The sequence below is a fragment of the Lathyrus oleraceus genome, chromosome 3 (genome assembly GCF_024323335.1).
Source record: "Lathyrus oleraceus cultivar Zhongwan6 chromosome 3, CAAS_Psat_ZW6_1.0, whole genome shotgun sequence".
NCBI lineage: Eukaryota > Viridiplantae > Streptophyta > Magnoliopsida > Fabales > Fabaceae > Lathyrus > Lathyrus oleraceus.
The window spans coordinates 28,915,244-28,939,437 of NC_066581.1; the positions used below are offsets into that span (position 1 = coordinate 28,915,244).

Genomic DNA, 24,194 nt, shown 5'->3' on the forward strand with positions numbered 1-24,194 from the left:
CAAAAAGGATCGAAATCCTCGGAGTCTTTTTCCGGCCAATTGAATACAATATTTTTGCCGGCTTTCATCGATGTGAAAGGATCTCTAAAAAACATACAAATGGAGTGTGTTATTATAAAGTAATATTATAACAATATATGGTTAACAAATAGTCAACAAAAAAACATATAACAATATATGGTAAGTACCTGTATCTCCGACCATATTTTTTCCTTGCCAACCTTCAAGTCCGGACTTCTCCAATTATCACATGTAATCGGAATATGTTGGCGAACAAGGAAACCAATGTAACTTGCCAACATTGAACCGTTAGGCTCAATTAGTTGGTCTTCAGCACTCCAATGTACTTCAAATTTTACACCCTTGTCTCTTGCACGAATGATTGACTTCATAACAGTCAATCCTCGTTTGATTTCTTTTTCAACATTATTACGTGATTCATTCGCGGCATTGGTATCGTCTTGGTTAGCCATTTTATCTGTAATATAGAAATGATTCAATAAGACCCAAGTAAGACAATGATTCAATACGTGAACACATTCATATACCAATGCATGCAACAATCTAAACTCTTTTTTTTTATCATTATTGAATACAAACTCACACACACCTACTGCATGCAAAAGACCAATGCAAACTTATGGTGTTTGGAACATGAACAAACTTGCATCCATAATCATCAAACTTCCAAGCACAAGCTCAAACACACTTCAAATATATCAGTTTTCAATCAGAAATAAAAAACTCAGTTTGCCCTAAACAACATTAATCAACATAATGCACAAAATGAAAAACTAAGTTTAGAAAATGCCCTAATCAAACACATGAAGAAAGTGAACGGTAACGATGGAGAAGAGAAATACCTTAAAGGTGACGGTAACGATGGAGAAGAAAGTGAACAGTGACGGTAGAAGAGGATAACGCAGTGAACGTGAACGGTGAGGGAGGAAGAACGAACGGCGACGATGACGGTGAGGGAGGGAGAACGAACGGAGGACGAGAGTAATCGCAGTAGAGAGTAATCGTAGTTGAGAGAAAACCCAGTTACGTAAACGAAATAGCTTATAGAGAGGGAAAATAAAGAGACATGCAGTATATGTTATAATTTTAATGTTTACTAAAGGGGACCTTAGAGGGCGCTTTTTTTAAAAAAGCGCCCTCTAAAGGGGGCCTAAGAGGGCGCTTCTGAAAGCGCTCTCTAAGGCTTTCCAAAAGCGCATTCTAAACTGGAAATGTACATGGACTTAGAGAGCGCTTTTTCAAAAGCGCCCTCTAAGGGTAACCTTAGAGGGCGCTTTCACAAAAGCGCCCTCTATTGTTGTCCCTCCATTTTTTTTTTGGCTTCACTTTAGAGGGCGCTTTGTTACAAAAGCGCCCTCTAAAGGGGGTCTAAGAGGGCGCTTCTAAAAGCGCTCTCTAAGGCTTTCCAAAAGCGCCTTATAAACTGGAAATGTACATGGACATAGAGAGCGCTTTTTTAGAAGCGCCCTCTAAGGTTACCCTTAGAGGGCGCTTTCAATAAAGCGTCCTCTATTGGTGTCCCTCCATTTCTCATTATTTTTTCGCTTCACTTTAGAGTGCGCTTTGTTACAAAAGCGCCCTCTAAAGTGCGCTGTCTATTCTAGTAGTATGCTCCTTATTTTTTCTCTTCACTTTAGAGTGCGCTTTTGTAATAAAGCGCCCTCTAAGGGGCGCTGTCTATTCCAGTTTTTGGCGTAGTGAGTGACAAGAATGTCGTGTAATATGACATAACCTTTTTGTGATAATGATCATATGTACAATTATCCTTTTGCCCTTATATCTATATTGAACACATGGCATAGAATGTGTCACCCTTGTATAGTTCAATATTTTATTCCTTGATCCCTGAGTATACTTGATAATAACAAATAAGTTCAATATCTCATATCGACTTATTTGAGCATGGTCATGCATTTTACAATCATATTCTATCAAGGGACCCACATATATTACTCTCGTATAAGTAGGAGGGGCAAATCACATCTAGGACACTCATGTCCCTCAGCATGATTTGTAAAGTACTCATAAATCATTTTTATGGTCATCCTATTACGGACAACGTTTGATTGGCAATAAAGTATTCGACTCAACATCTAGGATCCATAGTGGTTTCAGGTCGAATGGGTGGTATATATCACTATCACTATGAGAATAACTTATGACACTTACATAACAAACTATGTAGCATTCTCATGGTGGGTCAATCCAATATAAATATTACTCCTAATATTTATACCTACGTGAAGACCTGATATCTCATATCCATGACTTGTGAGATACAGTCATCAGGCTACTGACATGATAATCTTTATGCATTGTTATTTTCCTATTTGACAGTAAAGCTTGATTATGAATACTTTAAGAATAATGTCTTTATATTTAATAAATTCTCACGATTAAATCACACTTAATGTATCATTAAATAGACTAATTATTCTAAGGACTCTATTATGTCATATACAAGTAACACAATAAATATAATGCCTAATAAGTATATATATTAACAAACAATATATATCAAGGTCATGATACAAAAGCATATACAATCAATATTGATTGGCTATTAGGGCTTACTCCAACAGACTGAGTCAGGTATCTATGATTTATCCATATACATAATAGGAGTTACAATAAGTACTCAAATAGTTGATTAGCTAATAACCTTGATAAAACACGTCTAAGAGAGAGTTTTAAAAGGGGTTAAAGTCAGATGAAAAGGAAATGAAATTTATTAGCTTTAGGTAAATAAATGATATCCATCACTAGGGATCTATAAAAAGGGAAGAGGTGGGGAGGAAAGTTGATACTACATCAGAAAGGCCTCCACTTGTGATTAAAGTTGATACTACGTTAGAAAGGCCTTCCCTCCATTTAAAAAGGGAATTGACGTGACTCCATTCAAAGTGGTTTATGGCAGAAATCCTCCACTTGTGATTAAGGTTGATACTACATTAGAAAGTCTTTTTCACTCTAAAACATGTTAGCTTAGAGAGATAATACATTGAAGATTCTCAAGGCTAACTTAAATGGTTATCAAAATACAATGAAAAAAAATTGATGTTAAGAGAAAGCATGTTGAGTTCAAATTAGGTGACATGGTCCTAGTCAAGATCCAACCTTATTGACAACCTTCAATTTCCCTCCATCAAAATCATAAGTTGGGCCTCTGCTACTTTGAATTGTTCTATAACTGAGAAACTAGGTGTTGTCTCTTATATGGTTTTTCTTCCACCCTCAGCTAAAATTCACCCAGTATTTCACGTTTTTAATATGAAGTCGTGGAAAGGGGATCATTTGAATCAATATGCACCTTTTCCTCTTCTCGCTGGTGATCTTGGACATGTCCTCCTTCCTGAGTCTAACCTTGACTCTCACAGCATACTCACTCACGAAAATGAGATTGCACAAGTCTTGTTCAAATGTTTCAACCTTCATGTTAATGAAGACATTTGGAAGAATAACCAAGATTTTAAAGAGTCAATATGCATATATAAACTTGAAGGTTTTATAAAGGACAAGTCTAAGGTATGTTTGTTGAAGAAATATTTGTATGGGTTGAAACAAAGTCCAAGCCAATGGTATCATTGGTTTTCTGAATTTCTTCTTAAATATTATTTTGTGAGAAGAGGTTATGAAAGTTGTGTATACATATTGAAAAGGAATGAGAAATCAATTCTCTATCTTCTTCTTTATGTGGATGATATCTTGATGGAAGGCTCTATAAAGGAAGAGGTCAGTAAGCTCAAGAAGACTTTAAGTGATGAATTTGAGATAAAAGATCTTGGTGAAACTATGATGCTCCTAGGTATGAATATCATGACAAACCACAAGAGGAGTGAGTTTTTCTTATCTCAATATGGTTACTTAAAGAAAGCGGTGAAGAAACTTAGAATGCAAGAGCTTAGTGTGCAAGATGCTAAAACTTTCAACACTATGCAATGTCTTTAAACTAAATAAGAAAAGAATATGATGGAAAGTACTAGCTATGAAAATGGGTTTAAAAGAATCATGTAAGATGTGGTTTGTAATAGACCAGACTTAGCATATGGAGTAAGAATAGTAAGTAGGTTTGTAGTCAATCCTAGTCAAGTTCATTAGGAATTTTTAAAGCGGTTGATGAGATATTTTAATAGTTCCTTAAAAAGTGGTTTAAAGTACACAAATGTAGCTCAAAAGAAATATGTTTTGGATAGTTTTTTATTTGCAGACCATGAAGTTAATGTGGGCACTAGAAAAATCCTAACAATTTTGTATTTATATTGTTTAGAACAACTATAAGTTGAAAGGCAAATCAATAATCATTGGTTGCGTTGTCTACTACTCAAGTAGAGTATATGGATAAGAGACATGATTGGTATGTTAGGGGTCACTCATGAATATGTGAAGATACATTGTGATAGTCAAGTGTCATTCACTTGGTAAATCATAAAGTGAATCATGAAATGACAAATCATATTGATATGTGTTTACACTTTATGAGGGACAAGATCGAGTCTAAGGAGATTATGGTTCAGAAGTTGATGTCACAAGAGAATTCAACAATTGTGTTCACTAAATCATTTTCCAAATTAAGGTTTAAGCATTGCATGGACTTGATCAAGTTCGTTTAAGAATGAATCAATATCTAAAGAGAGCATCAGGGTGGTTGATGGGTAAACTGACACCACCGTCGATTAAAAAGACAATTAGGAGAATTGCGGTGATTGACTTAAAAATAAATTTGAAACTTTGCAAAAATCAATGTGATTTGTAAAAAAACTCAGTGTGTCTATAACGTTGTGCGCCATGGTGGAACTCAGCATGTTCTAGTGATTTCGTGAAATACAAAGCATTTTAGGGAAACATGTTATGCCTCTCATGAATCTTTAAAATACGTTTTTAGCTCTCTTTTTATCACAAAATTAATAGTGGTGAAATCCTAGTGAGAGAAACTTAGATAGACAAACAGAGAGATTTTTAAGACTTGTTGTTTTAAGAATTTGAAGACTTTTTTTTATTGAAAGAATTTGAAGACCTTTGAAACTATGTAAGAGGATTGAGAAACACTTTTAAACACCTTCGATTTTATGTAATTTATATATTGAGAGTTTGAGAAATTGATAGACACTAAGGATGTTTACTATTCAACATCTTAACTTCTTCCATCCGGCCACCGAATCATCTTTATATTCCAACTACCACAATTTTTCTATTATGGTTAATGAGTTTCACGGTGCTTCAAATACAATGACTTCCAGTGAAAAACCATAGTATGAATATTCTAGCTATCATGGTGTGATCATGGAGAGAATAAAAATGTGGTTAGAGTTATAAAAGGTTCCATTTGAATATTTTAGTATGTTGATTCTTAATCGCTCAACATTTTGTCACGTACAACATTACAAGTCTTACCACAATGAGATAAAAAAATTCTCTTTAGTTTGAGCAGTACCTTTGTGTCATATATAACCCCTAAAATTCTCCTTTATTTCAATCACTCGGCTTAAATTCGATGGTTTACATCTCCTTCTTTTTATTCTTCATTTTGTATTATATATTCAAGATATTTAAACCGCGTGATTTGTGGGAAGATATGGTGTTCAACTTTCACCTCTAGGTTAGAACCGCTTCTCCATTTATTAAACTTACATCCATATACTCCGTCTTACTTCTGATTAGGCGAAAGCTATGTGTTTCTAAAACTCGTGTTCAAGTCTCTCACTTCTCATTTAAATTTTCCTTCGACTCTCAAATTAGAACTATATCATCCATAAAAAACATGCATCTCGCTGCTAAATCTTCATACATATTTTAAATACCTCGAATATATACAACAATAACTTTTTTTCTTCTTCTACCACAAAATCTTTCTAACCTCACTATCTTACCTCTTTCACATCTTTTCTAAATCAATAAAAATTCCTGGAAAGAGAAAAAAAAATAATGAATGAAAAGAGATATTACTAAACATTAGTAGCACTGTTTCTTCTAGTAAGTTGATGTGAAAGATTGTTGGAATCTTTCAATTTCTCAATAGCTAACGGTGGAGAATATCCTTGACTAGATCAAACCCAAACCCATAACACTACAACAGCATACAGATAAAAACAAAAGTCAACAACATTTTTTATTAATTCATGTAAATTTATCTTTTATGTTCATCATTATTCATCTCTTTCCTAGCACTTGCTTGCAAGCAATGTGTGGCCTTTGAACCTTGGTTAAAGACTTTTATAGTAACAAAAGAAAACGTTGTAAAACAGTGATGTTTTTACCTTCTTCTTTTATAAAAAGACACTGTCATTGAATATTTAAATGCATACCTCAAACTAGCTCTTAGAACTTGATAAAGAAACATCTTTTGATTATAACACCATGGTCCCATAAAAATTACTTCATACTCTAATATAAAAAAAAAATGTGTCTCTTGATAAGAATAAAAGTGCAATAATCATTTCATTATAAATATACAATGTCTCAGTCGTTCTCACAGTAATCTCTGAATGTATTAAATTTAATCGAGAATCATATTATGAAAGTATTTTAGACGATTAAAGACGAAACGGAAATAACTAATTTTTACTCTCTCAAATTATATATAGGAAATTATAGGAAAGTGGCAAATGGCTTTATCAGAGAAGCCTTTGCAGGCCAAAGCCAATACTAAATAGTCAAATATCAGCAAAATAAGTACTTACATGCAATAAAAAATTACTACATATATATAATGCATGTGTAATTAACAAGATTATAAGATCTTTAGGCCATTGAGGAGAAGTTTTGAAGGTGAGAAGAAGAAGAAAAAATGGGGAAGGCGAGTAAATGGATTAGAAACCTTCTTCTAGGGAAAAAAGAAGAGAACTTCAAGCAGATTGATACTTTCTGCTCGGAGAATAAGGCCGCGAACGCGGTTAAAATTAGTAGTAGTAATAGTAGTAGTAATAAAATGGTAGTGAAGCGGAAATGGAGCTTTCGAAAACTAACAAGTGGAAGATCAACCGGAAAGATAGTAGCTCATAAAGTTTCCAGGTCTTTTGATTCAATTGATTCTCCAAAATTGCAAATTCAAGCCTTAATGTTCCAAACTCAGACTCCAAGAACAGCTGCTGAGTTTGTAAAAAGAGCTGCTACAAGGATTCAAGCTTCCTTTCGCTCCTATTTGGTATTAACTTCTCTCCATATTCATCAATTTTTTTTAGGCATTTTCATCTTATAACTACGAATCTGAGCATTGATTCAGACATGTAGATGCTGATAATAATTTTAAAAATATGACTTTGTTAAATGTACTTGCATGTATTATTGTTGGTGTCAGACACCAGACACGTCGTGTTACAACTAGATAGTTTATGATATAAGATATGTAAAAAATTTGCAGGCAAGGAGGGCACTGCATGCTTTAAGAGGATTGGTGAAGTTACAAGCATTAGTGAGGGGTCATCTTGTAAGGAAACAAACAACTGCAACCCTGCGAGGGATGCATGCGTTGATGTCCATACAAGTTCGAGCTCGAATCAAAAGGATTAAGATGGCTGAAGAAGAAGTAAATCCACTCGAAATACAACCTCCCCAACACACCGAAAATTCTTATTTCAAACATCACAAAACACAACAAAAACAAAATCAAGTAAGTCTCTTCAGAAACTCTCGCAAAGTTTATCTACCGATATAGGTACTTTTAAAATAGAAAACTTATGAAAACAACTTATATCAGGATTCGAAGAATATGAGCGTGGAAGAAATGTTGGGAGTAATGAGAAGTAGAAGTGGCCCTCTAGATGTAAAAAGCAGAAAGTACGATTCAATGGCGTATTATTCGAATCAGTTGAAGAAGGAGAATAATGATAATAATAATTCTACAAAAACCATCACAGTACCAAACAGTCCAGAAAAATACTTCAAAGAAATGATTGAATATTTGAAGCCAACAGCATCATCTCAGCGTGACATATTACCTCCTAGACAATCATGGTCATCACCAAATTACATGAACAAGACGGAATCGTCAAAGGCGAAAACAAGGTCTAGTAGTGAACCAAGACAAAGACCAAAACAAGGGACGAAGCAAAAGAGTAGCAAGAGTGTAGAAGGTGGTTTGTTGAGGCAAAATATGTTGTCGCGTTCAGCAAGGTATGATCATTGGGTTGTTAATTCAATGAAGGAGAGTAAACGTGATTCTTTTGGTAGCTGCACGGTTACTACTAGTGATGATTCCTACTACATGTGAATGAATTCTCTATTCTAATTCCTAAGATGTTACAAAATAAGTTTAAAATGATTCAATTTTGAACGTTAATGCTTAAAGCTGAAGGAACGAATGACAGCATGAAATGAAACAAATTTTAGTGTTACTTTGTCAATTATTTTCTGGATCTTGTTGATTAATTACTCTCTTCGTGTTTTGTGGGTTCAACCACATTCCCGTTTTCACCGCACTCCCTAAGTAAGACCTTGCTTGAAGAATGAGGGGAAAATGAATGGAGTAATACCTGCACAGGGGGTCGTAGCAGAACGTTGAGCCTTCAACGGGGTTGAAGAAGAAAACGAGTTTGAAAAATAAATACAACAAGGCAACCAAAGGGTTTAGACCAAATGGTTCTGCCAAAAAAAATTGAATTTATCGTGACAACTTGATAGAAAACCAAGACGGTTCACGGGAACCGTTATCCGGTCCTACAGTTTTAATTAATTCAATTTTAAAGTTGAATGGATCCAGATTTGATTCGTAAATGATGTCATTTTTTTTCAAAAAATTTCAAGCACTCTTTTTATAGTTTTATAGTTGGAACGTGAGAATATCCAGAATAATTCAATCTTTTAATGGAATCTGCACAAGATTGGTGAAGATTTGAATGCATGGAAGAGTGTCCGGAATTATGTGAAGAGGATGCACGATTTTGTTGTAATGATTTTCGAATACTGAATAGTGTATTTATAGGTTATTCATGTGTTGTTTCACAAAGTTGCAATTCTTGATGAAACAATATTTTTTCAGAAAAAGATTGCAATGATTCGCCTATGGTTACATTATCTACCACTTCATGAAGTATTGCATATTTCAAATTCGAAATTCAAACTTTAAGCAACGACCAAAACCATAAGCAATAATTAAAATTAAGCTGCAGCATGGCGGCCGTCGGAGCGCCATCAATGCCGCCGTGAGTAATCTCATTGATCTGATGCGTCGTGTCTATGTGCTCAAGTTCCCCCTACAAACCTCCACTAGCGCCTCTACGCTCACGCCCACGCCCACGCCCTCGGACCCGGTCCCGGGGCCGGAGTAGGCGACACCGGCGAGGAATTGTTTGGATGAGACATGTGACATAATGATTGGGACCACCACATTTTTCTATGTGTCACTTTATCTTCTTTACCTTCTTTGTTGAGTTTAATGTTTTTAAGTCTTTATAATTTTAAAGTGAGTATCACTATCTATGTGGGACTATTGACAATGCATTTATCATCATTAATATATTTGCACACATCTTGTCATATTGGAACACTCTCATGGGCATTGATTGTCTATAATTTTCAACAATCTCCCACTTGTTCTAATAATGACAAGTCTAATTCCAGAAAAGAAAGTATAAAGAATGTTAATACAGTTAGGTATCTTTCGATTTAAAACTTAACTTTAGTGAGGATAAGGCAAAGTCTAATCGAAATGTTAGGTAGCAATGCTTTTAAACCATTAATCCATATGATTAGATCAGAGTTACCTTACCATATTCTTTAAGAGTTCTTATCTTACATATCTCGCCTAACACTTATTTATGGCTATGTATTTTCATGTTTCATGAATTTTTTGTGAAAGAAACTTCAACTCTCACTTTGAGGCGGCATCATCTTGAAACTCACATAGGTGAAGTTCATGTTGTATCATTTTTTATGAGATGCTTATTCTCAGAATTAAACTTCATTAAGAGTTTGTAAAAACTCAACCCTCGATTTAAAATAGTCAACATTGTTATCAAATGTCCGACAAACATCTAAATCAACGACTTGTTGTTATCCATTGAATCTTGAGGTTAATGTTTTGTTAATGTAAGATTGGGTTGTCGTCGTTGTTGGAACTCTTATTCAAGGAGTTTCAATCTCATACCTCTCGAGGTTGTCTTTACTAAGTCTCTGGCCAATGGCTTAGTAAATGGATCAGCCAAATTATAGCTCGTTCGTATATAGGTGAGTGAAATGATTCCATCCTTAATCAATTTTCTCACGAAGGAGTGTCTAAGTCCTATCTGTTTAGACTTTCCATTATACACTTCGTTGAATGCTCTAGCTAAAGTGACTTGGCTATCGCAGTGTATTAAAACCTTTGAAACATTGTCTTTCGCAAATGGAACTTCCAATAGAAGATCCCTCAACCATTTCGCTTCTTAACTAGCGGAAGCAAGAGACACAAACTTTGATTCCATGGTTAAAAGAGTAATGCATGTTTGTTTCTTGTTCTTCCAAGAAATTGCTCCTTCAACTAGTGTAAATATCCATCCAATTATGAATTTGTGATCACCCACATTAGATATCCTACTCGCATTGGTATATCCTTCTAGTATGGCGGGGAACCTACCATAGTGAAGTCCAAGATTTTTGGTTTTTAGTAGATCGCCAAAAAAATTGTGATTTCCTTCCAATGTTCATTATTTGGATTACTAGTAAATCTACTCATTTTACTAACTGCAAATGATATATCGGGTTTGGTACATTGTATTAAATACACAAGACGCCCTATTGCACTTGCATATTATAATTGAGTCACTGCTCTTCCATTGTTCTTTTGAAGTTTGACGTCATGATCAAATGGAGTAGTTACTTCTTTAAAGCATAAGTGTTTGAACTTATCGAGTATTTTTTCAATATAGTGTGTTTGACTAAGTTCATAACCCTCGCTATTTTTCTTTAGTTTGATCCCTAAAATTGTGTCAACTAGTCAAAGATCTTTCATCTTGAAAGTGGAAGTTAGAAACCTCTTTGTCTCTAAAATTCCATTAATATCATTGTTAATTATCAACATAGAGACAAAGGAATATTACAATGTCCTACCGTTGTGTATAAACATTTGTCGCAAGAATTAGGAATATAGCTATTTGAAAGTATGACAAAGTTAAATTTTTGATATCATTGTATTGGTGCTTGTTTTAGTCCATATAAGAATTTGACAAGCTTACACGCCTTTTGTTCATTTCCAGAGAGCACATAGCCTTCTGGTTGTTCCATGTAGATTTCCTCATCGAGATCTCCACTTAGGATGTTGTTTTAACATTCATTTGATACTATAATGTCATTCAAAGAGGCTAAGACAAACAATACTCTAAGTATTGTTGTCCTTGCCACTGATGCATATGTGTCGAAGTAATCAACACCCTTTTTTTGTATAAATCTCTTTGCTACTAATATGCACTTATAAGTGTTTAGAGTACCATCACTATGATACTTCTTTTTAAACACCCATTTGCATCCAATAGGTCATGATCCCTTTGGTAAAGCAACAAGTTTTCAAGTGTGATTTGACATAATTGAATCCATTTCATCTTGGATGGCGTCCTTTCAAAAGGAATAGTCCCTTGAAGCCACTCCTTCCCTGTAGGTTTTAGGACCGTCCTCTACTTAAAGAATAATAGGAATGCTTTGAACATAATTCTCACAATTTCCTTCAACTAGATAAAAGGAAATAAGTTGAGGATCGATTATGTTCGGCCCTAGAGCCTTTCTTTCGGATTCTCTTGCTTATCCTAGGCTCGGGTAGTGTTTCAATAATCCGAGAAGTACTTTCAGACTGTATTTCTACAATCCAAAAAGAATCTTCTTCACAGGATTCTTTATTTGCGGGAAACTCAGATTCCTTATACTTATTAATAAGATTTTCAAAAAATTCTACATCTCAGGATTCTATAATAACATTAGACTCTAAGTTTAAAAGTTTATATGCTTTATTGTTTGGTGCATATCCTATAAACGCACATTTTATCCTTCGAGGACTCAATTAGTTCTTTTAGGATCCATGATTTTATAGTAGGCCACACACACCCACACTCTAAAGTAACCAATATTTGATGTTCTGCCTTTCCATAACTCATATGAAGAAATACCGGTTTTCTTTAAAGGAATTTTATTAATTATGTGGCAAGAAGACAATAAGGCTTCACCCCACAAATTGAATGGTAATTCAGAATGCATTAACATGACATTCATCATCTCTTGATATGTTCGATTCTTTTATGCTTGAATGATAATACATAATGCATTAACATGACATTCATCATCTCTTGATATGTTCGATTCTTATATTGCCATATGGTGAAATTGGTTCCATCAAAGCGATCCAACTTGACAAGGTCCTGGTTCATAACTTTGATGCTTGAAATTGCAGCGTCGGAAGCCATTATTTGAATACTTTTAAGATTGTTAGATAAATTGTTAAATTTGAATGGATTCAAGTTTGAATCGTGAATGATGTCACTTTCCTTAAAAGTATTTCAAGCACCCTCGAATCTGCACAAGACTTGTGAAGATTCGAATGCAGAGAACAGTTTATGTGTCATACCTAAGTGCTCAAGTGTCCCTTACAAGCCGCCATTAGCGCCTCTACGATGACGACACTGGCGAAGGGTTGTTTGGATGAGACATGTGGCATAATGTTGGGACCACCGCATTTGTCCATGCTACACTTTATCTTGTTTATCTCCTTTTTTAGTTTAATATTTTTAAGTCTTATAAATACTTTTAAAATGGGAATCATTTTCTATGTTGGACTATTATACATTTATTATCATTAACTCATTTGCACACTTCTTATCATATTATTGATGGTCTATAATTTCTAACATACGAAAGTCACAACATCATCGGATAACACCACCTCTTAAATTATTTTGCTTTTACAAGCCTTGTGCTTGGGCGACGTGGACCCTCGTGTTTCTCTTCAATTATTTCTCTCTTACAATCTTTGTGCTTAAGGGATATGGACCATCACGAAATCATAACCTTAAATATTTTAGTCCACTCACTTACCATGATGCATGGTAGGCCATAAATAGAGTTCAAACGAGTTAGAAAACATCTACGTTAAAAATCACTAAAATTAGGTAGGTATTTTTATTTTAATATAACTAATAGTTTAAATGTTTTAAACAATTTTGCATACTCACATTCTAAAGCCTAATCATAAACTCATCAAAAAATTCAAGATCATAAGATTTAAAAATTTAGAAAAAAAAAATCAAGATCATAGGATTTAGATATACTCTCCAATGTCGTTGAATTTCTTTAACATTCCGGCAATTTACATTCTGATGTAAAAAGGGATCGTGACACCTTTCGTTTACAAGTAGAGGGTTTCTTTATTTCCAGTGTAAAAACTTAAAAGTTTATAAAAAACGATTTTATCTTAAAAACATAAAAGAGTTTTAAAACCTAATCAGTTCGCACTATTACATTTGAGTGAAGGTGAATCATACATCTACTTAGTTTTTCAAACAATTTTTAAATATTTTTTCAAAAAGCTAGAAAGAAAAATAATAATAATACTTTTTAGAAATATGTTAGCATGTATCCACAAAGTATAAGAAAATTAAATACTTAGATACATATCTCAAAATATCATAAGAGTATTTGTATCTCTCTAGATATTCTAATATTTTGGATGAAAAAAAATTATTTTGAGTAAATTAAGTATATAAAATTAATTTTTAATTAAAAATAAGTTGAATGTAAATGATTTATGATCTCACCTGATCAGGAGGGCCTTCCACGGTCTTGGTTAATGGGCCGGAGAATGAAATGAGAGGGGGGTGTACCTGCAAGGTGCTCCAATGCTTAAGTCAGAAAAGGTACAGAATGAGGTTATCAGAGTGTGAGTTAGAATACCTGCCCCTTTGCCATGAAAGGGATATTTATAGTGAGCCCCCAGCGCTGGGCCAAGGCTCCTAATGGGCTGGATTAGCTAGGCCCAAGGAGGAGCTGCCAGGGGACGCGTAAGAAGCGTTAAGACCTAGACCAAAGTCTGCCCCCTGGTCCAACTGCCCCTATCCCTAAGGCGACAATATAGGGGAGTTGGGTGACGTGGTGCGTGGGATGCCGTTAGGGCTCTGCCCGACACAACTGAGGTGCCCGCGACGTGGGTTGACGGTGAGTGGATGGAGATCGTATGAGGAGGACCCGCTCGCTGTCCGACACGTGTTTAGGGGGCTGAGGAGACGTTCGTCGGGCGGACTGTCGTCCACCTGACGTGTCCTCGTGGTCGTGTGGACATGGCCGTTTGGACGTGGGCTTGGCGAGCATTGGGCCGTGCCGTGCCTAGGGTCATGGCCCAGTCCGGAACAGGAGCCCCCCAAGTCGAGTCTCTGAGCCAGAGGGATGACTTATGTTTCAACTAAGGGTTCCCCGAGACGATGGGGAAGCTTGATCGTTAGACAGGCGAGGTCGTACCAGACCTATTCATGACCGACCCTTTCTTCGGGAATGTCGGGGATGGAGGTGATCGGTTGATCTGCGCCTTCCTTGTAGTAAACGTGGGTATGACGCGGGGAGGTGGCGTCTTGGTGAGTCGAGGAGACGGATAGGTGCTCGGGTCGTTTCAGCTTCTCATCTTTGACAGACGTGTCTCAGAATTAGTGGGGTCGCTTCGTTTCGCGTGCAAAGACGGCGTAGGCAGGCTAGGCAATGATGACCTAGCGTGTTGGTCCACGTGCCAAGCCCTATAAAAGGGGGTTGAGTAACTTCATTTCCACTTTTTCTTTTTGCTCACGCGTTCATCGGAGTTCTCCACATTCTCTCTCGTTTGCTCTCTCAACCGTCTGGACCGCCGTCTCCGCCCGTCCTCCTATCTGAACCACCGTCTTCTGCTCGGACACCACCGTACCTTTTCAACTTAACTATGTCAGGTATGATTTTCCACTGTGACCCATTCTTTTTCCTTGTTGTTTTCTGTCAAACGCATGCTATTTTCGTAGAAATGTGGTTAGGTTTAACTTAGGGACAGTGTAGTGGACTGTAGGTGTATATTAGATGGTAGAAAATAGGGTTGGGATCCTACTGTACCGGGCATAAACTTCATATGCCGGGCAACACTTGCATAGGTTGTATGAAGTTTATGCCCGGTCTCCATAGAATGCGCGGGCCACCGAGTTGAGCACGGTTAGTGTCCGTCGCCGCTACGCCCTTTCACTTGACCTGCGGTGGAAGGGTGGATTTGATACGACGTCGAATTCACTCTTTCTGTCTGCGTTTCAGGTGCTACCGGGCGCTTACGACCGAGGAAGGAAGATTCTGGGTCCTCCACCGACGACGCGACAATCGCTCGTCTCCCTGTCGGGGATGGGAGTGTCCGAGATGGTACCGAACACGCCTCCTCTTCCGGGCAGGTCGACTTCTCCTGGGTTGCGGACGAGCCCTTGGAGGAGGAATCAGACTTCTGTGACGAAGCCATCACTGCTCACGCTATGGTCGAGGCCATAAACCGGGAGGATCCACCAAACTGGTATTGCTGCGCCCCCAAGGAAGAAGACCGCATTTGTCATCATTTCCCGGGGAAGCAGTTCACCATGTATGAATTTGCTTTTCGTGAGGCGGGGATTAGACTGCCCTTCAGCTCCTTCCAGATGTCGGTCTTCAAGTGGCTCCGGCTGGCGCCGTCCCAACTACATCCTAATGCTCTCGCATTTATGCGGGCATTCGAGTTAGTTTGCCAGTTCCTCGGCATTGGTTGCACCCGGGCTCTCTTCTTCCACGTTTTCCATCTCCAGAGGTCCGGTTCCCGTGGTCGCCACAGTTGGGTTTCTTTCAAGCAGCCCGTGCGTCTGTTCAAGACGTACGAGGATTCTGTTCGCCATTTCAAAAGCCGGTGGTACGTGGTGATGCCGATTACCCGGGCTGCCCTTCACTCTCTCTACTACTATCAACGGGAACCCAACGGGGAGGAGACGCTGATGTCGAAGATACCGCTGAGGTGGCAGCGTGATCATTTCGATCTCTCCACAGCGCATTACCGGGTCAAGTACGCGATGCTCGGCGAGGAGGATAGGCTCGCGTACAAGAAGCTGGTCGATTACGTGCAGAGCTTCAGCTTGGCGTTCTGGGCGAATCGACAGGGCGTGCCCTACCTGGATGAGGCCGGGGAGCTAATCACCGAGACGCGTTATATCAATACGAAGGCTCTGCTCGAGTGTGATACCGAGGAGGAAGCTCTGGCGTTATTGAGTAGGCAGACTTTGTTTAGCCTTTTATTTCTGTTTATGACTTCGGTCGCTAATGTTTGTGTGTAATTTATTTGCAGGTGCCATGCCCAATGCTCGTGATCGGGTGCTGAAGCTAGCGAATCAGGTCGGCGCTCCTGACCGGGTGCCCAAGAAGAAGAAGAAAACTGCGGCCCGTGTCTCGGAGACTGTTGGCGATGCCGGGGTCGGTCCCTCGCAGGCGGCGAGCGTGATTCCTTCCTCTCCTCCTCGGCTTAACCCGATCAACATTCCTGATAGCAGCCCGTCGCCAGCGGCTTCTCCCCTCCATAAACGGAAGCGTCCGGCTGGGGCCCTTACCAGGTCGTCTCCAGGAAGTCCGAACGGACCGGGGAGCTATCTTCTACCTCCCTGCTATGTGGAACGGTCGTTCTTCAAGGCCGAGGAGTCGATTGTTGTGCCCGCGCCTGAGGCCAAGGCTATTCTGGACCAGGATGTTGCTGCTCGGAGAAAAGATCTGGCCAGGGATATTGCTGCTGTCATCCGGGTGATGGAGACGGCCATGGTTTTGACCGACACTTCGGTCTCCACTGCCTCGCTGGAGGGCGCTCTTTTGCAGGTCCGGGCGGAGAAGGAAAAATTATCTAAAGATCTGTCGGACTACAAAGAAGAGCATCAGCTACAGGAAGGGCTGAGCCGGAAGCTTGAGGAGGTGGAGAAGGAGAGGGACCAGTTGAAGGCTGCGACGGCGAGCTTGGAAGAGCAGGTGGCCGACCATCAGAAGCTGACCGAGGACAACGCTGGCTTACGGGCTCAGGTTGCGTTTCTCGAGGGAAAGGTCCGTCCCCTGGCAGATGAGACCGAGGAGGAACGCGCCCTTGGTTCGCGCGGTGAGTTGCTAGGGCATATTCGGACTCTCAACCAAGATCTCGTGGCCTGCTTCAAAGAGGGTTTCGACAATGCTGTGGAGCAGCTCGGGCTTCTGAACCCTGAGTTGGTGACGGCAGGGTCGGCCTATAACTACTGCGTCCGGGATGGTGAGATTGTCTGCCCGTTTGAAGTGGAGGAGGAGCTGGGGGGAGAAGAAGAAGAAGAAGAAGAGGATGAAGAGGTGCTCCGAGCGGAGTCTTAGTTTATCTGTTTTTCTTTGATTCTAGTTATCATGGCCTGCGTGCCTTATGTATTTTGGCCTTCGGGCGTTGTAATATGGCCTTCGGGCGTACTTGGCTTCGGCCACTCTTATCGTTTTTAATGTATGAATATTTTCGTTATCATTCATTGTGCTCGTTTGTGTCTGATACTTGTTTGTATGAATTCGTACTCTGCTCGACTTTGTTAATCTCCTCGGTTTAGGGAACCGACGAAGTGTCGGGCTTTGTGCCCGTGGGTATCGAAGCCCGGGTCCGTTGTTCGAACTCTGGTCCCGAGGCTTGGGTCCTCCCATCGCGAGCTGGGTGCCCTGCCAGTCTTGGTACTTCGACGTTGAGCCTTGGTCAAGATCCCAACCGTCGGGGAGGGTTGTGTTTGTTATGTGACCCCGGATCGTTCCCGGGTCTCGTGGTTCCTCCCTGGGGTTTTGGGGACGAAGAGCGTGGTCGTACCTGCCACGTCTCCCCGTGGTGTATTTAGCTGTAATATTGTCTAAGTTTTTCTGCGTTCCATGGTCGAGCGAGTTGTTCTCCTTGTAGGTTTTCTAGGTAATAGGCCCCGTTGCTCGTTTTGTCGCGGACGCGGTAAGGGCCTTCCCAGTTGGCCGCCAGTTTGCCCTCTCTCGGGTTTTTCTGGTTTCTTCTGAGGACCAGGGTGCCGACCTGGAACTCTCTTTTTATGACTTTCGCGTCATGGCGTAGTGCTATCTTTTGTTTGAGGGTTGTTTCCCGGAGAGCTGCTTCGGAACGTATCTCCTCGACTAGGTCGAGCTCGGCTCTAAGGGTTTCATCGTTCATTTCCTCGTCTAGGGGCTCCTCTGTCCTCCTCGTTGGCGTCCGTATCTCCACCGGGATGACTGCCTCGGTGCCGTAAGTTAGTCGGAACGGGGTTTCCCCGGTGGTAGAATGTGGTGTCGTGCGGTAGGCCCATAGGACGCTATGTAGCTCCTCGACCCATGCCCTCTTTGCCTCGCCGAGTCTGCGTTTGAGGCCACGTAAGATTACCCTGTTGGCCGCCTCTGCCTGCCCGTTCGTCTGCGGATGCTCGACAGACGTGAAATGCTGTGTGGTGCCCAGGCTGGCGATGAAGTCCTGGAATCCTCCGTCCGTGAACTGTGTCCCGTTGTCTGTGACAAGTGCCTGGGGTATACCGAACCGAGCGAGGATGTTGCGTTTGAAGAACCGGAGAATGTTCTGCGCGGTTATTTTAGCCAGTGCCTCCGCCTCGATCCATTTGGTGAAGTAATCCACCCCGACGATGAGGTATTTATTCTGATATGATCCGGTGACGAAGGGTCCGAGGATGTCCATGCCCCACCACGCGAAGGGCCATGGGGAAGACAGTGATTTGAGGTCGTTCGGGGGTGCGAGGTGCATGTCGGCATGTCGTTGGCATTTGTCACATCTTTTGACGTGCTCTTTCGAATCGTTTTGCATGGTCGGCCAGTAGTAGCCTGCTCGAAGGGCTTTTCGTGCGAGCGATCGTCCGCCGAGGTGTTGAGCGTTAATTCCCCGGTGTATCTCTCCAAGTATGTCGGGGACTTTCTCTTCCTCGACGCATTTGAGTAGTGGGATGGAGAATCCTCTCCGGTAGAGTTTGCCTTCGAGGAGTACGTACGAGCATGCGCGTCGTTTGACAGTGGTCGCCTCTTTCGGGTCAGCCGGGAGTTCGTCTCGTGTGAGGTAATTGTAGATGGGTGTCATCCAACAGTGGGCATCTCCAATAGCGTTGACCTCGAGTGGAGGCGGTAGTTTGTCGATGCTGGGCCGCGGGAGAATTTCTTGGATTACTGATTTATTCCCACCCTTTTTCCTCGTGCTGGCTAGTTTCGAGAGAACGTCTGCTCGAGTGTTGTGCTCGCGGGGTATGTGTTGAACTTCCCATTTTTCAAATCTATCAAGTTTTTCTTTGACGAGGGACAAGTACCCGAGGAGGTTGTCGTTCTTGGTTTGGTATTCTCCTCGCACTTGTGAGGCCACGAGCTGGGAGTCGGTGGATATTTTTACCTCTTTTGCTCCCAGGTCCTCGGCTAACCTCAGGCCTGCGAGGAAGGCTTCGTATTCGGCTTGGTTGTTTGATGTTGGGAACGCTAGTGCTAACGATACCTCTATCAGGATCCCTTCTTCATTTTCGAGGATGATCCCGGCCCCGCTGCCTGATGTGCTAGAGGCGCCATCGACGAAGATCGTCCATTTGTGGGCGCTTTCTGCTGGAGTCGGGCAGTGGGTCATCTCCGCGACGAAGTCGGCCAGCGCCTGAGCTTTCAAGGCTTTCCTACTTTCGTATTGTATGTCGAATTCGGAGAGTTCTAGTGACCACTTGAGCATCCTCCCGGCCATATCCGGGCGCCCGAGCAGCTGTTTGATTGGCTGATCGGTCCTCACCTTTATCGTGTGTGCGAGGAAATAATATCGTAGTCTCCTCGCTGCGTTGATGAGGGCCAGGGCGACCTTTTCGATTTGCTGATATCGGAGCTCGGGACCTTGGAGTGCTTTACTCGTAAAATAGATGGGCTTTTGTCCTTCGTCGGTTTCTCTTATTAGAACGGCGCTGACGGCCTCGGTCGCCACGGATAGGTATAAGTATAGGGTTTCCTTTTCTGATGGCCGTGACAAGACCGGGGGTTGGGACAGAACCTTCTTTAGATGGAGTAGCGCTTGCTCGCATTCGTCGGTCCAGTCGAAGGTAGCCTCTTTGCGAAGGAGTCTGAAGAATGGCAATGCGTGCTGGGCGGACTTGGCGATGAAACGGGAGAGTGAGGCGAGCACTCCATTGAGTGACTGGATCGATTTTTTGGTTTTCGGGGTCGGAAACTCCGAGAATGCCCGGCATTTGTCGGGGTTGGCCTCGATCCCTCTTTCGGTGAGATAGAAACCGAGGAACTTGCCTGCCCGGACTCCGAACGTGCATTTCTCGGGGTTGAACCTCATTTTACACTGTCTCGCCTGTTCGAATACCTTCGTAAGGTGTCGAGCATGGGTTATTTCCTCGTGTGATTTGACGATCATGTCGTCCATGTATACTTCGAGCATGTCCCCTATTTCGTCCTTGAAGACTTTGTTCATCATGCGTTGGTATGTAGCGCCAGCGTTCTTGAGCCCGAACGGCATCACGTTGTAATAGTAGTTGCCCGTTGGGGTCATGAACGCTGTGTGTTTCTTGTCTGCGGGCGACATAGGGATCTGGTTGTATCCACTATATGCGTCCATGAAGGACAAGAGTTTAAAACCTGCAGAGTTGTCAACGAGCGAGTCTATATTAGGGAGGGGGAAAGCATCTTTCGGGCAAGCCCTATTAAGATCAGTATAATCAACACACATACGCCATTTTCCATTATTTTTCTTAACGAGGACTACATTAGAGAGCCAGGTTGTGTACTGGGCTTCAGAAATAAAATTTGCCTCTAAGAGGTCTTTTACAGCTCGCTCGGCAGCCTCTGCCTTTTCGGGCGATTGCTTGCGTCTACGCTGTGCTATGGGCTTGGCTGCCCGGTCTACAGCTAGCTTATGACACGCGATCTCGGGGTCCAGCCCGGGCATTTCTGCGGCATTCCACGCGAAGAGGTCGGAGTTCTCTTTGAGGCATGCTACTAGCTCTTCTCTTGTTTCCTCGGGTAGTCCCTTACCTATCTTCACCGTCCTTTCCGGATCGTCCCCAAGAGGAATGAGTTCGAACTCCCCGTCGGGGATTGGTCGGACCGGGTGTTCGAGAGAGCGTTCCTTGGGGAACCTCCCCTCTTCGGTCTCGTCCAGCCCGACGCGACAGTCGAGGTCGATGGCGTTGACTCCTCGGGCGGGATCCTCGGTCTTGAGTTTTTTGTTGTTGCAGTTGCTCTTCGTGCTGACTACGGCCTGTCCTTTTACTGCGGCGTCGTAGCATCGCCGGGCTGCTTCGATGTCACCATGGATGGTGACCACACGTCCCAATTTGGTGTAGTATTTCATCTTCAGGTGGACGGTGGATGGGACCGCAGTGAGTTCGGCCAGTGTCGGGCGTCCAAAGATGCAATTGTAGAGAGACGGACAGTCTACGACCAGGAATTGGATTTTGACTTCCCTGGCCGTTTCTTGTTCGCCGAAAGTGACGAGGAGCTCAACATATCCCCACGGTCTGGTTGTTGCTCCGTTGAATCCTTGGAGATCTGATCCGACGTAGGGGGCTAAGTTGGTCTTGTCTAGCTTCAGAGTCTTGAAGAGGTGGACGTACATGATATCCACTGAGCTGCCTTCGTCGACCAGGATGCGTCGTACGTCGAATCGGGCCATCTTTGCTCTAATCAATAGTGGGATGGCCGAGTTCGGGGATCCGCCCGGGAGTTCCTCCAGGAAGAAGGATATTGGGTTGGATTTTCCCCGGTATTTTGTCAATGTCGCTTTCTGCTCGGGGGCAGTCAGTAGGAGTTCGTCGAACTTGCGTTTGACGGAGAGGGCCGCGGATTCCCCGTTAGTTCCTCCTCCTGATATCACCAGTGTGGTAGGGAAGTCTTCCCAGGGGCTGAGTGCAGTGATCTTGCCCTCGGGCAATGGTTCGGGGGGGAAGAAATCTTCCGGTCGTGACACGCAGAGGGCCACTTGATAGGGAGAGTTGTCGGGGGGTGTGTTTTCCCGGGGTCTCTTCTTCTCTGGCTCGTCGTGTCTGGGAGCTTCGTTCTTCCTCGTGTACTGCTTCAGGTGCCCTTCTTGGATTAAAATTTCAATCGCATCTTTCAGGTGGACGCAGTCTTCGGTCACGTGCCCGTGACTTCTGTGGAACCGGCAGTACTTTGATTTGTCGGTGTGGGGCTTTGGTGCAGACGGTTTTGGGAACCTGACCCTGCCCTGCTTAAATTCAGAGTTGATACATTCTGCGAGGATACGCTCTCGAGGAGCTGTCAGTAAGGTGTACTCGCTATATCTGCCCGCGGGGCCTCTTCCTTCCCGGAGCTCGCGAGGTCTTTCTTCTCTTCGTCTGTCTCCGTTGCGACGGGAAATGCTCGTGTCCTCGCGTTTTGAGTGCTCGGTCTCCCCAGCGTTACGTCCGCTGCGGGCATTGTGTGCCACCTGCTTTTCCTCGTATCTGATGTAGGCCTGGGCTTTATGCAGGAGCTCGTTTAAGGTGCGGGGAGGCTCGATCCCTACGGCTCTGCTAAGTTCACTGCCGGGTAAGAGACCTCTCTCGAGGAGATACTTCTTCATGTGCTCGGTGGTATCTACCTCGACAGCTTCCTGGTTGAATCGCTCGATGTATGAGCGCAGTGTTTCATTCTTCTTCTGCACTATGGCTTCAAGGGTCGCCTCAGTCTTGGGGTGACGACGGGAAGCTGTAAAGTGCCGGGTGAACATGGACCTCATGACTCTCCATGACGTGATGGACTCAGGGGCCAAGCTTTTGTACCAGGCCATGGCCCCTTTCCTGAGGGTCGTTGAGAACAGTCGGCATTTGAGGTGCCCGGTTATATCATTGCGGTAGTCGAGCATCGCGTTGACGTTGTCGACGTGATCGTCGGGATCTGTAGTCCCGTCGTACACAGCTAGGTTTGGCGGTTTCTCCATGCCTTTGGGGAGCGGGGCTTCCATTATTGCCCGAGATAGGGGGCAATGCAAATCTTCCTCGTCGCTCCTTAAGGGAGACAGTTCGTTGTTGTCGGGGCTGTGCCCGCGCCTTGGTGATGTTCTCGCTCGACCACCGTCACGATGGGCGCGTGCCCTGTTGGCGTGGGGTTCGGGAGAGCGACGTCCTCGCTTCTTCGTTGGCTCCGAACGTTGTTGTATCCTACTCACCGGCTGGGGCCGGGCCTCTTGTCGTTCGGCTTCGAGGGCCATGATTCGTTCGTGCTGCTGGTGGAGCATAGAACCGGCTTGATTGAGGGCATTCACCATGGCAATCATTACGGCGTCTCCTTCAACGGGAACGGGAATGGGATGAAATGTCTCTGCCCCTAAATTGTGGGCGTGAGAGGCATCTCCGTTGTTTTGGGGCTCTGGAGACGGGGTGGATGGATGACCGTCCCGAACGTCCGCTTCATGGGATGGCGGGCCGTCGTCCATGTTGTAGTTGACGAGGGGACGGCTGTGATCGCTATGTTGTTCTCCGGCCATGTTGGAAGGACAGAAATAAATGAGCTTTTGATCCTCGTTTGATGAAGATGGGGATAGCTAGTTCCCACAGACGGCGCCACTGATCTCACCTGATCAGGAGGGCCTTCCACGGTCTTGGTTAATGGGCCGGAGAATGAAATGAGAGGGGGGTGTACCTGCAAGGTGCTCCAATGCTTAAGTCAGAAAAGGTACAGAATGAGGTTATCAGAGTGTGAGTTAGAATACCTGCCCCTTTGCCATGAAAGGGATATTTATAGTGAGCCCCCAGCGCTGGGCCAAGGCTCCTAATGGGCTGGATTAGCTAGGCCCAAGGAGGAGCTGCCAGGGGACGCGTAAGAAGCGTTAAGACCTAGACCAAAGTCTGCCCCCTGGTCCAACTGCCCCTATCCCTAAGGCGACAATATAGGGGAGTTGGGTGACGTGGTGCGTGGGATGCCGTTAGGGCTCTGCCCGACACAACTGAGGTGCCCGCGACGTGGGTTGACGGTGAGTGGATGGAGATCGTATGAGGAGGACCCGCTCGCTGTCCGACACGTGTTTAGGGGGCTGAGGAGACGTTCGTCGGGCGGACTGTCGTCCACCTGACGTGTCCTCGTGGTCGTGTGGACATGGCCGTTTGGACGTGGGCTTGGCGAGCATTGGGCCGTGCCGTGCCTAGGGTCATGGCCCAGTCCGGAACAATTTATATTTGAATAATTTTATGCAAAATTGAAAAGAATAGTAAATTTTAATGAAAAAATTATATTTAAATTTAAAAATAATTTCAAGTATAATCATGGAGGGCAGAAGAATCTTA

The 24,194-nt window shown here is 42.8% G+C and overlaps 2 protein-coding genes across 2 annotated transcripts; one reads left to right on the forward strand and one right to left on the reverse strand.

Moving 5' to 3' along the window:
- The first annotated feature begins 6,805 nt into the window (after positions 1–6,805).
- On the forward strand, positions 6,806–8,227 carry LOC127129486 (protein IQ-DOMAIN 19). Its single transcript, XM_051058657.1, has 3 exons — positions 6,806–7,162; positions 7,379–7,627; positions 7,715–8,227. Exons 1-3 carry the CDS (start codon positions 6,806–6,808, stop codon positions 8,225–8,227), a joined length of 1,119 nt encoding a protein of 372 aa, XP_050914614.1.
- A 9,570-nt stretch (positions 8,228–17,797) lies between these two features.
- On the reverse strand, positions 17,798–23,398 carry LOC127129487 (uncharacterized). The gene is made up of 2 exons (XM_051058658.1): positions 18,939–23,398; positions 17,798–18,299 (listed from the first exon to the last, which is right to left on the reverse strand). The coding sequence occupies exons 1-2, from the start codon at positions 23,396–23,398 to the stop codon at positions 17,798–17,800; spliced, it is 4,962 nt and encodes a 1,653-aa protein (XP_050914615.1).
- Between the last annotated feature and the right edge of the window lie 796 nt (positions 23,399–24,194).

What these genes read in the sequence shown, in the direction of transcription:
- LOC127129487 (XM_051058658.1), bottom strand. Translation starts at nt 23,398, where the DNA reads ATGGCCGGAGAACAACATAGCGATCACAGCCGTCCCCTCGTCAACTAC. An exon ending in GTCAAACGACGCGCATGCTC is followed by an intron (nt 18,300 to 18,938) that starts GTACGTACTCCT and finishes CCTCAAACGCAG; the next exon opens with ACTCGGCGAGGCAAAGAGGG.
- LOC127129486 (XM_051058657.1), top strand. Translation starts at nt 6,806, where the DNA reads ATGGGGAAGGCGAGTAAATGGATTAGAAACCTTCTTCTAGGGAAAAAA. An exon ending in CTTCCTTTCGCTCCTATTTG is followed by an intron (nt 7,163 to 7,378) that starts GTATTAACTTCT and finishes AAAAATTTGCAG; the next exon opens with GCAAGGAGGGCACTGCATGC. An exon ending in CACAACAAAAACAAAATCAA is followed by an intron (nt 7,628 to 7,714) that starts GTAAGTCTCTTC and finishes AACTTATATCAG; the next exon opens with GATTCGAAGAATATGAGCGT.